Source organism: Podarcis muralis, chromosome 12 (assembly GCF_964188315.1).
Source record: "Podarcis muralis chromosome 12, rPodMur119.hap1.1, whole genome shotgun sequence".
NCBI classification, from domain to species: Eukaryota; Metazoa; Chordata; class Lepidosauria; order Squamata; family Lacertidae; genus Podarcis; species Podarcis muralis.
In genome coordinates this window covers 29,116,956-29,132,134 of record NC_135666.1, presented here as the reverse complement: position 1 = coordinate 29,132,134, position 15,179 = coordinate 29,116,956, and the positions used below count along the sequence as shown (strand labels likewise).

Sequence of the window (15,179 nt, the reverse complement as noted above, 5' to 3'; positions counted from 1 at the left end):
ACAGGCCAGTGAAACTCATCTGGAGCAGCAGCAACAACAACAACAAAAGCCGGAGGGTTTTATTTCCTCCTGGCCTTTCACCACAAATGAAGAGCGGCAATGAAAGGGCACAAGCCAGTTTTGCTCTGATATTGAACAGCTTGCAAATTCTTACCACTATAATCAGTGAGATCCTGCTGGGCTCCCTGTCAGGCACCACAATGGGTATAATCTAGCACCTGCTTAGAACAAAACTTTGAAGTAAGGCTAGATGCCCATAGAATTTAAAAAAAAAAACAAAAGAGAGAGAGAGGAGGGTGGCGACAAAAGTGGGAGGGCATTTAGGGACAGCAGTGACAAGTTTTTTTTCTTCCTTCACAGCATGGAAGTGTCAGCTACAGTGACAGATCCAAATCGCCTTTTTGTTCTCCTGTTTCCAAAATGCAGTCTGTCAATATCAAAGTATAGAATTATACATTCAGATTTTAAATATGACTCCTCCCCACCTTTGTCCTGTTCCCAGCAGGGGACCCATCTCCCTGACAGGCTCCTTTCCTTTAATCTCCTTGTTTTAGAGCAGGTTTAGCCATTATGGACTAATTGAAGACATTGCACGCTACTTACCAGTTGTTTTTTTGAAGGGAGCCCCATGATAGGAAGACTGGCCCTCTTTATTGCATGTACACGCCGTGGCGGAACTGTGGCAGGCCTTGTTTTCTCTCTCATCAATATGGCTGTTTAACACAAACACCCTTGCTTTTTTGTTTTTTAAAGTAGTTTTCCCTCTGCTTGTTGCAGACAAAATGACTCCCCCAATCTGTAACATGTGAAGCGGCCTTTCAGTTAAACACATGCCAACCTCCTGCTAGAATGGTCATTGGATTAATTAATCTCTTCCAGAAAGTGCTGATGCACATTGATAAACATGTAAGCATCCATCTCCTAAGGCAAGTGTTTCTCAAACTTGAGTCCCCAGCTCTTGCTGGACTACATCTCCCATCATCCCTGACCATCTCAAACATGAATGATGCTGTTTGGGGCTACACCAGGATCCACTCAGAGAATGTGGTTGTTTATTAGTATATCGAATTCTAAAGGTTCAAATAAAAACATGGTCTTTTAATTTAGCGCATAAGTCTTTTTGATATTTGTTTTGTATGGGTCACTGAAAGCTAGTCTTTTCAAAGCAGTGATATGCATAGCTCAGTCATTATTTAGATTTGAAAGTAGATGGAAAAGCTGACCTAATTCTTTTCCAGAGTTCCATGTATATTCTTTTTAACACAAGCTGGGAGTGAAATGGATTATGAAATAGGCTTGTGTTCAGGCTGCAGCAAATTCAAGAACTTAGTGTAATCCACAGATGTAAAATGAGTCTTTGTATACAAATTGACCATGACCTTTCGTTCTGGGTGATATCACGGAACCCTTGGATTTTAACTTCTACCATGCAAGTGAACCCCAGTTTTACAGAACTGGGCTGCTGGACAAACTCAGTACAATATTCCTTCTGGTTCTAAGAGCAAATAATTCTTCAGTGTCGCTGGAATGAAAAGTAAAGGGATTCCTTTGTGGCATCGATCGAACAATATTCTTCGAATAGCACATCTGGCTAGATGCTTGAGCGATCTTGGTGTGTTATCACACACCTCAAACAGAGATTCGTAGAATTCATTATACATCTGCAAATGCAAAATAATGCATAAATAATGTGGTCAATATCTTTCTCTCTATGGAAAATCTATTTCCAAGAAAAATATGGAGAAGATGTGTCATTACCTTCTCTGTGCTCAATGCAGTCTCTTGCCATTATTCTGTTCAGGGCTTGCACAAAACATTTTGCCGACTGAGTCAAGACACCCACACCCACCTCCCCATTCCATTTGGACTGGCAGTTCAGTTTTATTTCAGCATTGGAGACATGGCAGAACCCTCCACCTTAAAGGCAGCAGGCACAAATATTTCTTGTCTCCAACACATCCACATTGCCACCATTCCCCAGCATCTGCTACCTTAAGGCAGGTGGCTCACTATGTCCAATGGTAGGGCCAGCTCTGACCTATCTGAATAGCGGCCTAATAACCTAATAAGTGAGACTATCTTTCTATGCACCCCGCCCCCCTGCGTAACTTCAGCTAAAAGAAAAATTGAAAATTGCTCTAGATATCACATTCCTCCCATGCAATTTGATGTCTCCTAACTGAGCAGGACAGAGCTGGCCAAGTCAGAGCAATGTTCTGAAGCTGTCACTCAATGAAATAGCCTTTTACTGTATATTATGATCCAGGCTTGTTCAATAACTACAGTTTAAACCAGAGGCAGCCAAGAGGGTGTCCTTCAGATGTTGCTGGTGATCCCTGACTATCCAGAGTTCTCCAACTTTCATTTCCTACTAAACGTTCACTTTCACATAGAACCAGATTAAAGTACTAATACACAGACGTTACCTGTGTATTTTTTCAATCAGCAACTCAAGAAATCATTAAGTGTTTACCTCAAAGACATCATCAGGTATAGCTGCTCTCCATTTTGCTGTGGACTTGATGTGTTCATATGTGTTCACAATAACCTCAACTGCTCTGGGATAAGAGCAACAGGCCTGCAAAACCTGCTAAGAGAAACAGAAACCACCTGTTTGGATTTTGCTGATCTCCTCAAACTGTTCCCCCCCCCCCTTCTTCTTCTTCTTTAAAGCTTTTACCCTTCTTCACTGAGCAATATCACTTTCCTTCTCTTCTCCAGTACAGAGAAGTAAGAACAGTCAACTAAGTCCTACTCAGAATAGACTTGCTAAATTAATGAACCCAAGCTGGGGTGGCATTCAATGTTATTGGCCTATTGGAGTTAATAATTATTACTAATGCAGGTTCATTGATTTCCATAGGTATATTCTGTGCAGGGCTTGTTGACTGCAATCCTTACCTTAGTCATGTCTGCTGTCTTCAATGAGTCCCTTCGGAGTAGGATTAGCACTGAATACCACCCTGTTAATTGGCAATCCCTACAAGAATCAGTCCCAGCTATACTCAACACCTTGAAATAATCATCGTTTGCTTCTGCCTAGTTTTGCTGTAACAGACTAATACACCTAGAGGCATAGAGTGGGTGTTATTCTAAGGCTGTGCCAATTCCATCCACCCACAGATTGCCATGTAACTACAGTATACTGATGTGAAAATCCAACACCTTAAGGAAATTCAGCTTTCTTTTTTTGCTTTTTAAAGCAACTTCTAGTCTTCATGGTTGTGAAGAAGAGTTCTATGGCAGGGGTGGGGAACAATTCTAAGCTTAAGGGAACCAGCGAAGGAAGGGGGCATGTTTTGGCAAGAGTGCCATGGACCAGATAAGTGATTTGCATTTGGCTTCCAGGCTTGAGGTTCTGTACTACTGCTGTATGCTGAGATTCCTGCATTGCAGCGAGTTGGACCAAATGATCCTGTGCGTCCCTTCCAATGCTACAATTCTATGCTTTCGCAGATGAATGGATGGTTATTAACTTGAAGCCAGATCCAGGGCGGCAAAGCAAGCTAGCAGTTGAAAAACATGAAGCGCCAAAGAATTTTTTCACCACGTGCGAGGCATAATTACTTTCCATAAGAAAATAACTGCTACAGTCCTCAAGACATATTTTCCAGAGTAGTTTAGGAGGACAGCGCTGGAAGGAGTGACCCTGGGGCATACTATTTCTGCCATTAAAGTATATTCTATTCGTATTAAACAGATGTTTTAGAGGCGTTCACCTCATCATGTTAGAATTACCTGCATGGATTTCATGTAGAATGATTGATTTATTTTTAATTCTCATATTAACCCCATCTGTCATAGCTTCCCCATTCCTGTGTTCAAGGTAAAAATATATAAAAAGCAATTCCTTCTGCTTTTTTCTAGCATGGAGATTAATGTGAAAGAAAGAAAGAAAGAAAGAGAGAGAGAGAAAGAAAGAACAGCCTGTAATCAAATTTAGAAAGGAAAAGCATTGACCTGTGATCTGGGCTTTACAAGACCCAGATGGTGGAAAGCCTCGCAAAAGACATGCAAGAGCATTTTTGCAAAACATTAAGGGCACCGGCAAGGCCTGGTGTTGTGAAACCAGCCAATCCCCCCAAACTGAATTAGGACATATTTACAATCTATCTGAAAGGCGGAAGACCACAAACTTCCGTTCACGCAGTTTCTCATCTCTGATCCAAACAGATGCATACGTATGTAATACGTAGACACAAGCTTTCACCTTATGGAACTGTGGAGGATATATCCTGGCAGCTCCATAATTGAGAAGCAGCTGGAAGCAGAATTCTGGCTGGGCACTCGGCCGCACACCTGTCACTTTCAGGACGTATTGCAAAGGGCCGCATCCGTTGTCGTCCATGAAGTTGGCCTCAGCACCTGCCTCGAGCAGCATGTCCAACAGAACGCGGTCACAGTTCCAAGCAGCCTTGTGGAGAGGCGTTCGGAAATCCTCGTCCCGTGAATTGACGTCGGCTTTATAGTCGATCAGCATCCTACAGATCAGGTGGTGGTCTGTGCTGTATGTCTGTTCCTTGCCATTGAGGGCCCAATAGACCGCACAGGCCAGAGGCGTTTCTCTGTGGGCATTTCGACAGTCAACCACAGCTCCTTGTTCTACATAGAAGCCCACCATTTCAGGGATACCATAACGAGCAACAGTGTGGAGGGGAGTTTCCTCCTCTTGGTTGTTAGTCCTTATATTCACGTCTGCACCTGTTTGAAGGGAAAGAGAGAGAACATTGGAAAGAGGTTTTCTTTTTCTTTTTCCACGTTAAAGACACATACCATATTTTTCCGTCTATAAGACGCCCCCGTGTATAACACGACCCCTATTTTGGGGGACTCCATTTAAGAAAATGGGGGTGGAGATGGCCCTTGTGTATAAGATGCCCCCAAATTTTAGACATCATTTTTTAGGGGGGAAACGTAGACTTATACACGGAAAAATATGGTATATACTTGCTGAGCTGTATGAAATAAAAAACAGCAATTTTACTGGGGCAAATCTTTTTTCCCCTACGACTGCCACCTGACTACAGAAATGTTAATTAATTGCACGAGTTTTAGTCAATTAATTAATCAGCTAGTTTCATTTGCATGTATTTGCATTTGTTGAAATGCAAGAAACAAACTTCCCCTGATTTTAGATGATGCAGTCATGCGTTGCAAGCAGGGATAATCTTGGGCAAGGCATTCCTTGCTTTCTGACAGAAAAGATTTAAAATATACCTCTTTTATGATGGGGCTTGCAATCTACAGTTTTTCTATGCGTACGTGCATGGATTATTATGTTTAACTATGTTTAACTCCCTGGAAAAGACCCTGATGTTGGGAAAGATTGAGGGCACAAGGAGAAGGGGACGACAGAGGACGAGATGGTTGGACGGTGTTCTCGAAGCTACCAGCATGAGTTTGACCAAACTGTGGGAGGCAGTGGAAGACAGGAGTGCCTGGCGTGCTCTGGTCCATGGGGTCACGAAGAGTCGGACACGACTAAATGACTAAACAACAACAACATGCAGCCTAATTAACTGCGGGAACCTTTTTAGTTTATTAAAATGGATAAATCAACTTCCTACATAAAGACACAATTAGAAATATTCCCTCCCCCTTTATGTTGTGTTTTTAGGATTGTCTGTCTCAAAACAAATGAGGAAGATTGCATGTTTGAATGCCTTCCCACCCCCACCATCACTAACTGAGGAAGTTGGAAAGATGGGTTTGGCACAACCTTAAGTACTCTTATAACAAAAAATATTTCTAAATTTGTGATTCTGGTCTAGAAGGGGGCCATATAACGTATCACTCCCCAAGAGGGAATGCATCTACCTGCTTGCCTATCCACTCTCCAGGAAAAAAAGAGGACACCTTTTTGATAAATTAAATCAATAAATAATATTGACATTTTATGCAATCTCCTTCAGTGATACAACTTGAGGCAATTTTACGATGCAATAAAAATGTATGTAAAACAGTTGCATATGTAAAAAACCAAAACCTGGTTAAAAACAATTATCTTTTTAAAAAAACCAGTTTCATATCCAATACAGATGCCAATTGGGATAAAAAAAATCCACATATGCTAAGCATTATATGTTAATACTCTACCCTAGGCCAATGTTAATGTATACATATAGATGCAAATTTAGGAATGATTACTGTAATTTAGACAGAAATGCATCTCACTATAATGGGAAAGACTGATATTTTTTCTCTCTGACTGTTGTCCAGATGCTGCTACCTGTTGATGGGCACTCCCCCCTCCCACTCCCCCTTCTTGGGGTTCATTATCTTTAAACCTGACTTGGACCGGGGCAGCCCTTCCAATAAATGACACATGGTCACCCTGCTCAAGTCTTTTACATGTAAAAGCACCTGTAAATATCAAGTAGCCAGGCCCAGGTGTAGGTTTTCATGTGCTGCAATCACACCTGCACATCTTTTGCTGAATATACACAGCTAAATGCCACATGCACAGTCATGGACTGCGTGTTATTTTCTACAAATCTTGTCAAACTCAAAGCGGCCTTCTGAGGCTTGCTTAAGTCTCCATATATATATTTCACTTGAAACAACATCTCCATCTAGTGGACAATCAGTATATGCACCCCATGTGTCAGTTATGTTGTTTCTGGTGCAGTGGAAGGTGTGTGAGTGTCATAGAATTGTAGAGTTGGGAGGGACCATGGGGGTCATCTAGTCCAACCCCCTGCAATGCAGGAATCGTTTGACCAACGTGGGGCTTGAACCCACAGCCCTGTGAGTCTCATACTCTACCAACTCAGCTATCCCCAGCTTGTGAACTTTCATTGTTGATTTTAGTCATTATTAACAGTGCTTTAACAATGCTTTGCTGCCATGGGAATATTTACTGATGAGCAGCTATCTAAATCTCACTATTCCTACTTCTACATAGTAGCAGTAATAGTATAATTTTGCTGTTTTATGTTGTAAACTGCCCTGTGATTCTCAGATAAAGGGTGGTATAGATGTTATCATCATCATCATCATCATCATCATCATCACTAGCACATACTTCCTGGTCCTACAACCACTGCTCTACTTGGAGAACAGGACAACTCTCAAGAATACAGAAATTGACCCTCCCTGATATGAACTGTTTCTCTTTCTTTTAAATATGCTGCTTACTGATTTCATGCAGAAGTTTCCACGCACTTTAAAAAAAAATCTAAACAACAGCTTTTCATCATTTGTGCATTTAAAGCACAGCTGGTTTTAATCCGTTAAAAAAAACTTTAAATCACCTTAAAATGTGTCAAACCCGCCCCCCCCCCATAATTGAGCAGCAGTCATCAGTCCTCTATTTCTGAAGTTCAGATGGGGCATGTTGTTGCTTACGTAGCACCCATGCAGAAGAAGGAAGGATCCGTAAGTGGGGGGAGGGCCCCCAAAATAGCCCGATGAAGACTAAGCTTGTTCAGTGACAATGGAATGTGGACTGACTTTTGCAGGGAGATGGAATGGAGCGGCTGAATAAAATCAAGCCACACTGCAACAATTTGTTGCAAATCCCAGTAGTTCAAGAACAAAGAAAAGTACGTTTCTTGTCTCAGGGCTATTGTTTTTCTCCATTTGCAGTTGGAAGTTTCATTTGCAACAATGCTTAAAAACACAACAAGGCTACAACAAAGAAGTGAAGGGAGACCAGAACTGGTGAAACTGCAGGTTTATATCGATCAAGCAACTAAAATTATATGATTCATTGACTAAGATTTTTTTAAAAAATCCAGTGACACTAATGTAAAGGTTTACTTAAACGTTCCCTTCCATTTCATTTGCAGCTGAAGAGTCCAGTGTTGCTGTTCTCTCTCCTTTCAAGGTAGTTCCATATTGCTTTAGGATGACTACTTGCTCTACAAAGTATTTTCCGTACTGAAAGTAGGTCACACTCAGAATGTAGCATTTCAGCTCACGCTGCATTTTTAAGGAGCCCCTTGGACTTTCCCACAATTCCTCATGGCAGCAATCGTAGTCCTGCTGTCAACGTTATTGGCATCATGTGGGATAAACATGACACTGTTAATATAGCCTTTTACTAAATGTAATAATGCACATCTTAGGGAACAAGGGACTCCTAACAATTCTCAGCCCCCTTAACAAGTGAAAGTTCCCAAGATATTTTTTTTTGGGGGGGGAGGGATGCCATGACTGTTAAAAGTGGCATGATAGTATTTTATAAGGATAATGCAAAAGGGGCTCAAGCCTTACCTCTCTTCTGTATGTCTTTAGATATTTGAAGACAAAGTTTTCAAATATCTTCAAAGATATTTGAAGACTAAATATTTTAGTAAGGATTAAAATGTGCATAAAACCATGTCAAAGAAATATACCATTTGTGGCTGCCTGCGCAGGGCTCCCAGCTTTATTTGAATAGGCTGCTATGTAGAAATCTCCTATATTTTGATAGCTAACTTATCAGGGAGAAAGAAAGCAAAATCCATCCCTGGCATGCTAGCTTTCTAGTGGCAATGACTTCCCCACCACCACCATGTGGAGGGCTAACCCATGTCGTTCTCTCCTCTGCCCTCCAAAGGGCTACAGCGCTGATGGCCTGCAATTGGACTTACCTCTCCAGATTAGCTGCTGTGCGCAAGGGATGGACAGCTTTGTCGTACAGAAATGCAGCGGCGCGAGACCGCTCAGCGAATAGCAGTTGGTTTTCGCTCCGTGGCTGCAAAGTATCTTGATGCAATCCAGGTTGCCCACTTCGCATGCTATGTGGATTGCTGCTTTGCCATTGGGCCGGCAGTTGATTGTCGCTTTGTGCTTCAGCAGGACCCTCAGGCTCTCCAGGTGGCCGTACAAAACAGATAAGTGTAGCCCAGTGGCCCACGAATGTTGCAGTTTATAGCTAGGCAGCCAATACCCTGGTTTAAAAAATAATAATGCACAAGTAGGTAAGTACATGATGACCCTTTCAAAAGCATCATTCCCAATCAGTGAACAGTTAATAGAAATATTGGGCTCTGGTAGGTAGGATTAAAACTGCCATGGCAGTTGAAATGGCATGTAGAGTAATGGAGACTAGGACCCTAGGAACCATGCATGCTCAGCTGCACACACGTATCTTCTGCAAATACAGAACTCCTCATTCATTTTAACTAAACATTCATAAATAATTGTGCACAGATTTCTTCTTTCAGATGGAATAAAACATTGCAGGTGTAGAGGTTTGATTCATTCACACATTGGGACTCCAGCGTGCAAGAGACTGCTTGACTAAAACGCATTGCCAACCCAAGACACTTTGCTACCTGAAGCAAAATCCAAATTGTGTCTCCCCCCCCCCCCCGCTTACTAGGCCCAGGAATGATGTCACTGGACTACCACTCCCATCATCCCTCACCAGTGGCCCTGTTGCCTGGGGTGATATCTGGAAGGCCACAGGTGCCCCATTCCCTGATTTAGGAAGACTTGCTGTATCAAATTCCTGCCTTCATCTATCACCCCACTCAGCCCAGTACAAGTTAGGCCACTTCACCCTTCTTCATGGCAGCATTGCCCCAATGAGGTTTCTGAACTTAATGAATGTTGAGGTTCTTTATTCATTTAAGAATTTTTACCATTCCTTATTTCTGGAATTTATGCATATTTACGGTATATGCTGAGAAAGGAGGGTAGAAGTCCCTGCTTTGAAGGGTCCACAATCCACCTGTATGAAGGAACTGCAGACTAAGAAGTGTTAAACTACACAAACAGTCCTGAGAAAATACCTATCCTCTCCTTGCCCTTCCTCCGCTGAATCTCTTGGGCCTCATTCCAGTAGAGCTGCATGGCTTCATCCCAGAATGTTAATACGCACCATAGGTTCAACATCATTCTCTCCTGCCAATAAACTAATCTTCAAATTCCAGAACTTCCTCCTTCTTCCAATTGTATCCAGACTGGGGCAGTGTGGTTCACACTTCCATGTAACTGAATTCCACACTGCAACTGTCACACCTTACATTCAAGGAGTGGAATGACATCATGGCTGCTTTCCGTTCCAGTTTATTCGAAATGTCTGGCAGTGTCGGGAAGCTTTAGAGGTGGACTAAATGGCCTTGTACCCTCCCTTTAGGTCAGATGTGGGGAACCTCTGGGCCTTTCTTTCTTTCTTTCTTTCTTTTTATAATGTTTACTAAATTTTCTTTTTTCCTTTATAACAACCAAATAAAATTCCTTCATCATATATATCTTTGCTCAAATTGAGCTTTGACTTCCTCCCGTCCCCCTCCCTGACTTCCATATGTAATCACTTTTATCTTCGCTTTTCTAAATCACCTTGTTTACCTTATCTCCACACTTAAAAGACTTGCTTCTAATATTTATAAACAGGTATCAAATAATAACCTAAAAAATATTTTAAATCAATCCTGCAAATGTTTTCAAATGAACCTTTGGGCCTCTCAATGTTGCTGAAGTTGAATTCCCATCAGCCCTAGCGATCATGGCCAACAGCCAGGGATGATGCAGGTATAACAACACAGGTTGTCTTCAGCAACATCTGCCGGGCTGCAAGTTCGCCACATCTGCTTTGGGTGGCATGGGGCATTACTTCACTTCAAAATGTGGCAAGCCGGGCCTGCTGCATTTGGGGAGCAGGGCTCTTGCGCAGTTTGATAAATGGAACCACAGGCTTCTGCCTCAAGGTCCTGTCCTGATGACCCCACAGTGTGGCATTCCCCTTTGTCCATAGCAACCAAGATCCAGAGAACTTTGAATTGATTCCACTAGCACAGGGAGGCTTGCCTCCCAGCTGCAGTCCCTTGTACCCCATGAAAAGCTGGGGGCCGAATGACCCTCTGGAACAGGAAGGATATGGAACTGGGGGCTGGAGAGAGAAAATGGACACCCCATCTGTTAGCGAAAGTGTTTATTGCTCGTGCAAGGGACTCTTTGAATCCCTACTCACAGGCTCTCATTTTACGCAGAACGAAGATTCAAAACTTGTATAGGCAGATTTAGATTTGTTTTCAGTTGTCTTACATCTGGGAAGGGTAACCTGCAGCTTTTGGGTGGACTCCAGCTTTCATCACGTCCAACTTGCAGTGAATTCCTATCCATCTTTCCTCAAAAGCAACTTATGGTCTTCAAGGGGAGGGTGTTAGGCTGCTATCTGAACCCCACTAACCTGAGAGGAAATGCCACTGAATTTAAGAGGACTCACTTCTTGGTAGATATGGTTAAGACTGCAGCCTCCAAATTACATTTTTAAAGACTGATATTATTCCACTGCTTTCTTGCATGCTTTCCCCTTTAACTACTATGTAATTGTTGGTTTTCCCTTTCACCTACACAACTGAAGAAAGGTTTCACATGCTTAGATAATCAAACAATAGCTGAATCAGATTACCACATGATAAATAAAACGATTGTTATCAAGTGTTCAGTTCTTGTTGGAAACCTGTTTTTTCTCTCACCAGTATATATTCTCTCACCAGAATTCCGGAATTAGCCAATCAGGTTGTGGATTCACTTCTATCTGGAGCATGATTGGGTAGTTCCTGCCAACCAATCATACTGCTGCATTGTTCTAGGACCAATCAGACTGCTGCATTCTGAATCCTATTGTTCTAGGACCAATCAGACTGCTGCCTTTTGGATCCTATTGTTCTAGGACCAATCAGACTGCTGCAGTTTGGATCCTATTCAACTCAGTACATAACAGGACTGCTTTTGCTTCTTTCCCCTTTTTATTGGCAAAGAAATGCAGTAATTTTGTTTTGCTATACTTAAAAGCTTAGAAAGCTTGGGAGCTTAAAAAGTGGCTTGGAGGGTCAAGCTGGTGCAGGAGGCTGAGCAAATTTGATACACCTACAAATGTGGTGTGCAGATACTTTTAAGGTCTCAGAGTGTGGGTGCAGCCTCTTCTCTTTCTGCTGACTGCTACACAGGGTGCATCAACCTGCAAGCGTCACCTTCTATTCCTGCCAGAATTTACTCTGTGACTAAGCTATCCTAAATGTGACCTGACGCGTATCTGCTGATGATTTGGGCCCTGTCAGACCAAAGCATGCAGGGGGCAATGAAATGAGGGATGGGCAAGGAAACAGCCTCTTGGATGGTTCACATGTAGCTAATGCATTTAATCTTAATCCTAATTTCAGATATATTGCAAAGATATGTGGGCAGTTAAAACAATGATTTACATTCAAGGGTTAAATATGCATCATATCTGGGTGCTGCCTACGTTGAAAACACGGTCCTTACTCAGTTCTTCTTTTTTCTAGGAAAAAAAGTGCCAGTACACACCATGAAGTTGCTACAGTAAGTAAATCACAAGATTGGGGTGGGGGAAGGTGCTGGTACTGCGTACCATTGAGTACTGCCAGAAAAAAAGCACTGGAATTACCGTACTCAGCTCTAACCTCTGGGTGCAAAAAGGTAAAGGACTCCTGACAGTTAAGTCCAGTCGCGATCGACTCTGGGGTTGCGGTGCTCATCTCACTTTACTGGCCGAGGGAGCTGACATTTGCATGACTTGCTTTCAAACTGCTAGGTTGGCAGGAGCAGGGACCGAGCAACGGGAACTCATACTGTTGCGGAGATTCAAACCGCCGACCTTCCGATCGGCAAGCCCTAGGCTCTGTGGTTTAGACCACAGCGCCACCTGCTGCAAATACATTGGTACACTCGATAACTTGGGGCCTGCCTTGTAACATTTCTGGGCCCCCGCTGTTTCTTCTGTCTTCCTCCTCTGCAGTCCTGAACCTGAAAAGGGAACTCTATACCAAACTTACCGGTTAAGTGAGCTCTGATCCAGAAGGTTAGATAATGCAGCAATACCTTCAAAGTGCAAACACCCTTAAACTACAAACAGCCAATTTGTTTCCTTAACTGCACAAGCTTTAAATCCTGGTGTCACCACTTCTTCTTTTTACCTTGTTTGTAGGAGGCCAGAACCAGGTTCTCATCTTCCACTTCAAACACTGTGTCCACATCTATCTGCTTCTGATTCAAAAACTCCTCCAGAGTTCTGTAGTCGTTTGACTGCAAAGCCTTCAAAAAATCTTTCTTCAGTTGCTTAGCAATTTCAGCCCGTGTCATTGCTTCTGTCATGTTCTCTGCGTGGGGGTTATTATATTCCCGTTTGTTTTCAATGGCCAAATGCGTATGTTTATAAGTCTGCATAAAAGGGTGTTCTAATTTCTCTAGGGTGTAGCAAAGCCAAGATAATTTTAAACACCAAGTAATGCTGACCTGCCTGTTCTATTTATATAAAGGAAATATCAACTGCTCACTACATGCTGAATTCTGTCAAGGGGAACTCAGGCAGATCTATGATGCTGGTATAGAGAAATCTGCTCAAAGGATTAGTCCATACTATTGGCTCATTCATCAAAACTTTATCCTTTGCAAATATGTAAGAAGGTTCTTAAAGCTGGCACCATTTCTCAACAAAAGCAGTAGGCATGTTCATTCTTAGAAACCTGACAAGTCTTGCTTTGCCACTGAGGATTATTGACACTCAACTCCTCCGCACTGGAGCCTCAGTTTTTTTAGCCTGCAATATTAGCCTGCCTTGCAGGGTTGGGGTAAGGTTAACCAAGGTAATACAGCGGTACCTTGGTTCTCAAACAACTTGGAACCCAAACACTGTAAACCTGGAAGTAAGTGTTCCAGTCTGCAAACTTTTTTTGGAAGCCGAAAGTGCTCCGTTGTGAGTGTTACGCTGAGGTCTGTCTGTTTTTGCTACTTATTTTGTGTTTGTGTTTTTGCAGCTCTTTTTGTTTTGTTTTTGTGACTGTGTGGAACCCCATTCAGCTACAGATTGATTGTATGACTGCAGTACTTTGTTTATTGCTTTCATTTTATGGATCAATGGTCTTGTTAGATAGTAAAATTCATGTTAAATTGCTGTTTTAGGGGTTGTTTTTTAATGTCTGGAACAGATTAATCCGTTTTGCATTACTTTCTATGGGAAAGCATGCCTTGGTTTCAGAACACTTTGATTTTGGAACTGACTTCTGGAACGGATTACGTTTGAGAACCAAGGTACCACTGTATATGCAGAGTTGTATATAAACGGCAAAGTAGTACTATTTATCTACTTATCTATCCACACGCAGAGAGATATTTACACGTAGGACATACAGAAGAGGGTTATGATACACTATGAGCAAAAACTTACATATTGTATCAACTTGTTTTTAAAAAACCCATATGTACACAAACACCTAAATTCCTCTTTAAAATGGGACGTCGTCTACTGCTGCCTATCTAAATCATGTTTTGGAGGACCAGCAACACAATCCTAGGTGTGTCTACTCAGAAGTAAATCCCATTAAGTGGTGCTTACTCTCAGGTAAGTGTATAAGATTGCAGCGCAGGTGCCCCATCTGCAAAATCCCTCGCCCTGTGGCATTCTGGTCACAGAACATTATGAACAGGAAGGTACCTTCACTGCATATGAAAATGTGAGCAAGAGGCTAAAGTCATGGATGTAGAGCCACTTACTCTGTCCTGACCAGGCTGGCACCCAATGAGAATAAAGCAATGGGAATAATGTTCTCTAAACTATTATTAACCCTCACGGAGTGCCAAGCTATGCAGTTTCTAGCATCTGCTCTAGGCTTGTTAATGCTACTGCTTGGGCCCATCCATGCAGCATTTTTGAAAAATCAAGCCAGTAGCTTTTGATCCCTCTGAAGTTACGTAGAAATGGGGGGGGGGGTGAGTGTGTGTGATACAGAGTTTACAGCAATTCCATTTCTGAAGCACAGTTTGGTACAGAGTTGTATTTCTTAAAGGCTTAACTAAACAGCGGAAATGGAAATCATGGAATCAGAGAGTTGGAAGGGACCGTGAGGGTCATTGTTATGTACTGAGCTGAATCCTAGAACAATAGGATCTAGAATGCAGCAGTCTGATTGGTCCGCAGGAGCCACCCAATCCAGCTCCAAGTGGAAGTGAATCAGTGACCTGATTGGCCTGTAGGAGCAGCCAATCAGGCTTCTGGAGGAGGTGAATCCACAACCTGATTGACCTACAGGAGCAGCCCAGAATTAGCCAATCACATGGGGCCCATTGTGTAAATAATGTATATATAGCTAGATATTTTGGGGAAAGTTTCATTCATTGCTACTATGAGCTGAATAAAGAGCATGAAATTCACACTCGACTCCGAGTATATTTCAGTCATCTAGTCAAATCTCCTGCAATGCAGGAATCTGAATCTGTCAATTTCA

The 15,179-nt window shown here is 42.3% G+C and overlaps 1 protein-coding gene across 2 annotated transcripts; it reads right to left on the bottom strand.

Annotated features, from left to right (window-relative positions):
* Nucleotides 1-353: 353 nt before the first annotated feature.
* ASB4 (ankyrin repeat and SOCS box containing 4) lies at nt 354-14,523 on the bottom strand. Of its 2 annotated transcripts, none has more exons than XM_077936951.1 (5): nt 12,873-14,523; nt 8,577-8,876; nt 4,211-4,701; nt 2,474-2,590; nt 354-1,661 (listed from the first exon to the last, which is right to left on the bottom strand). In XM_077936951.1, exons 1-5 carry the CDS (start codon nt 13,120-13,122, stop codon nt 1,473-1,475), a joined length of 1,347 nt encoding a protein of 448 aa, XP_077793077.1. In that variant the 5' UTR covers nt 13,123-14,523; the 3' UTR covers nt 354-1,472. The 2 variants fall into 2 exon arrangements, with proteins under 2 accessions (XP_077793077.1, XP_077793078.1); XM_077936952.1 differs by having other exon boundaries at nt 2,474-2,587.
* Between the last annotated feature and the right edge of the window lie 656 nt (nt 14,524-15,179).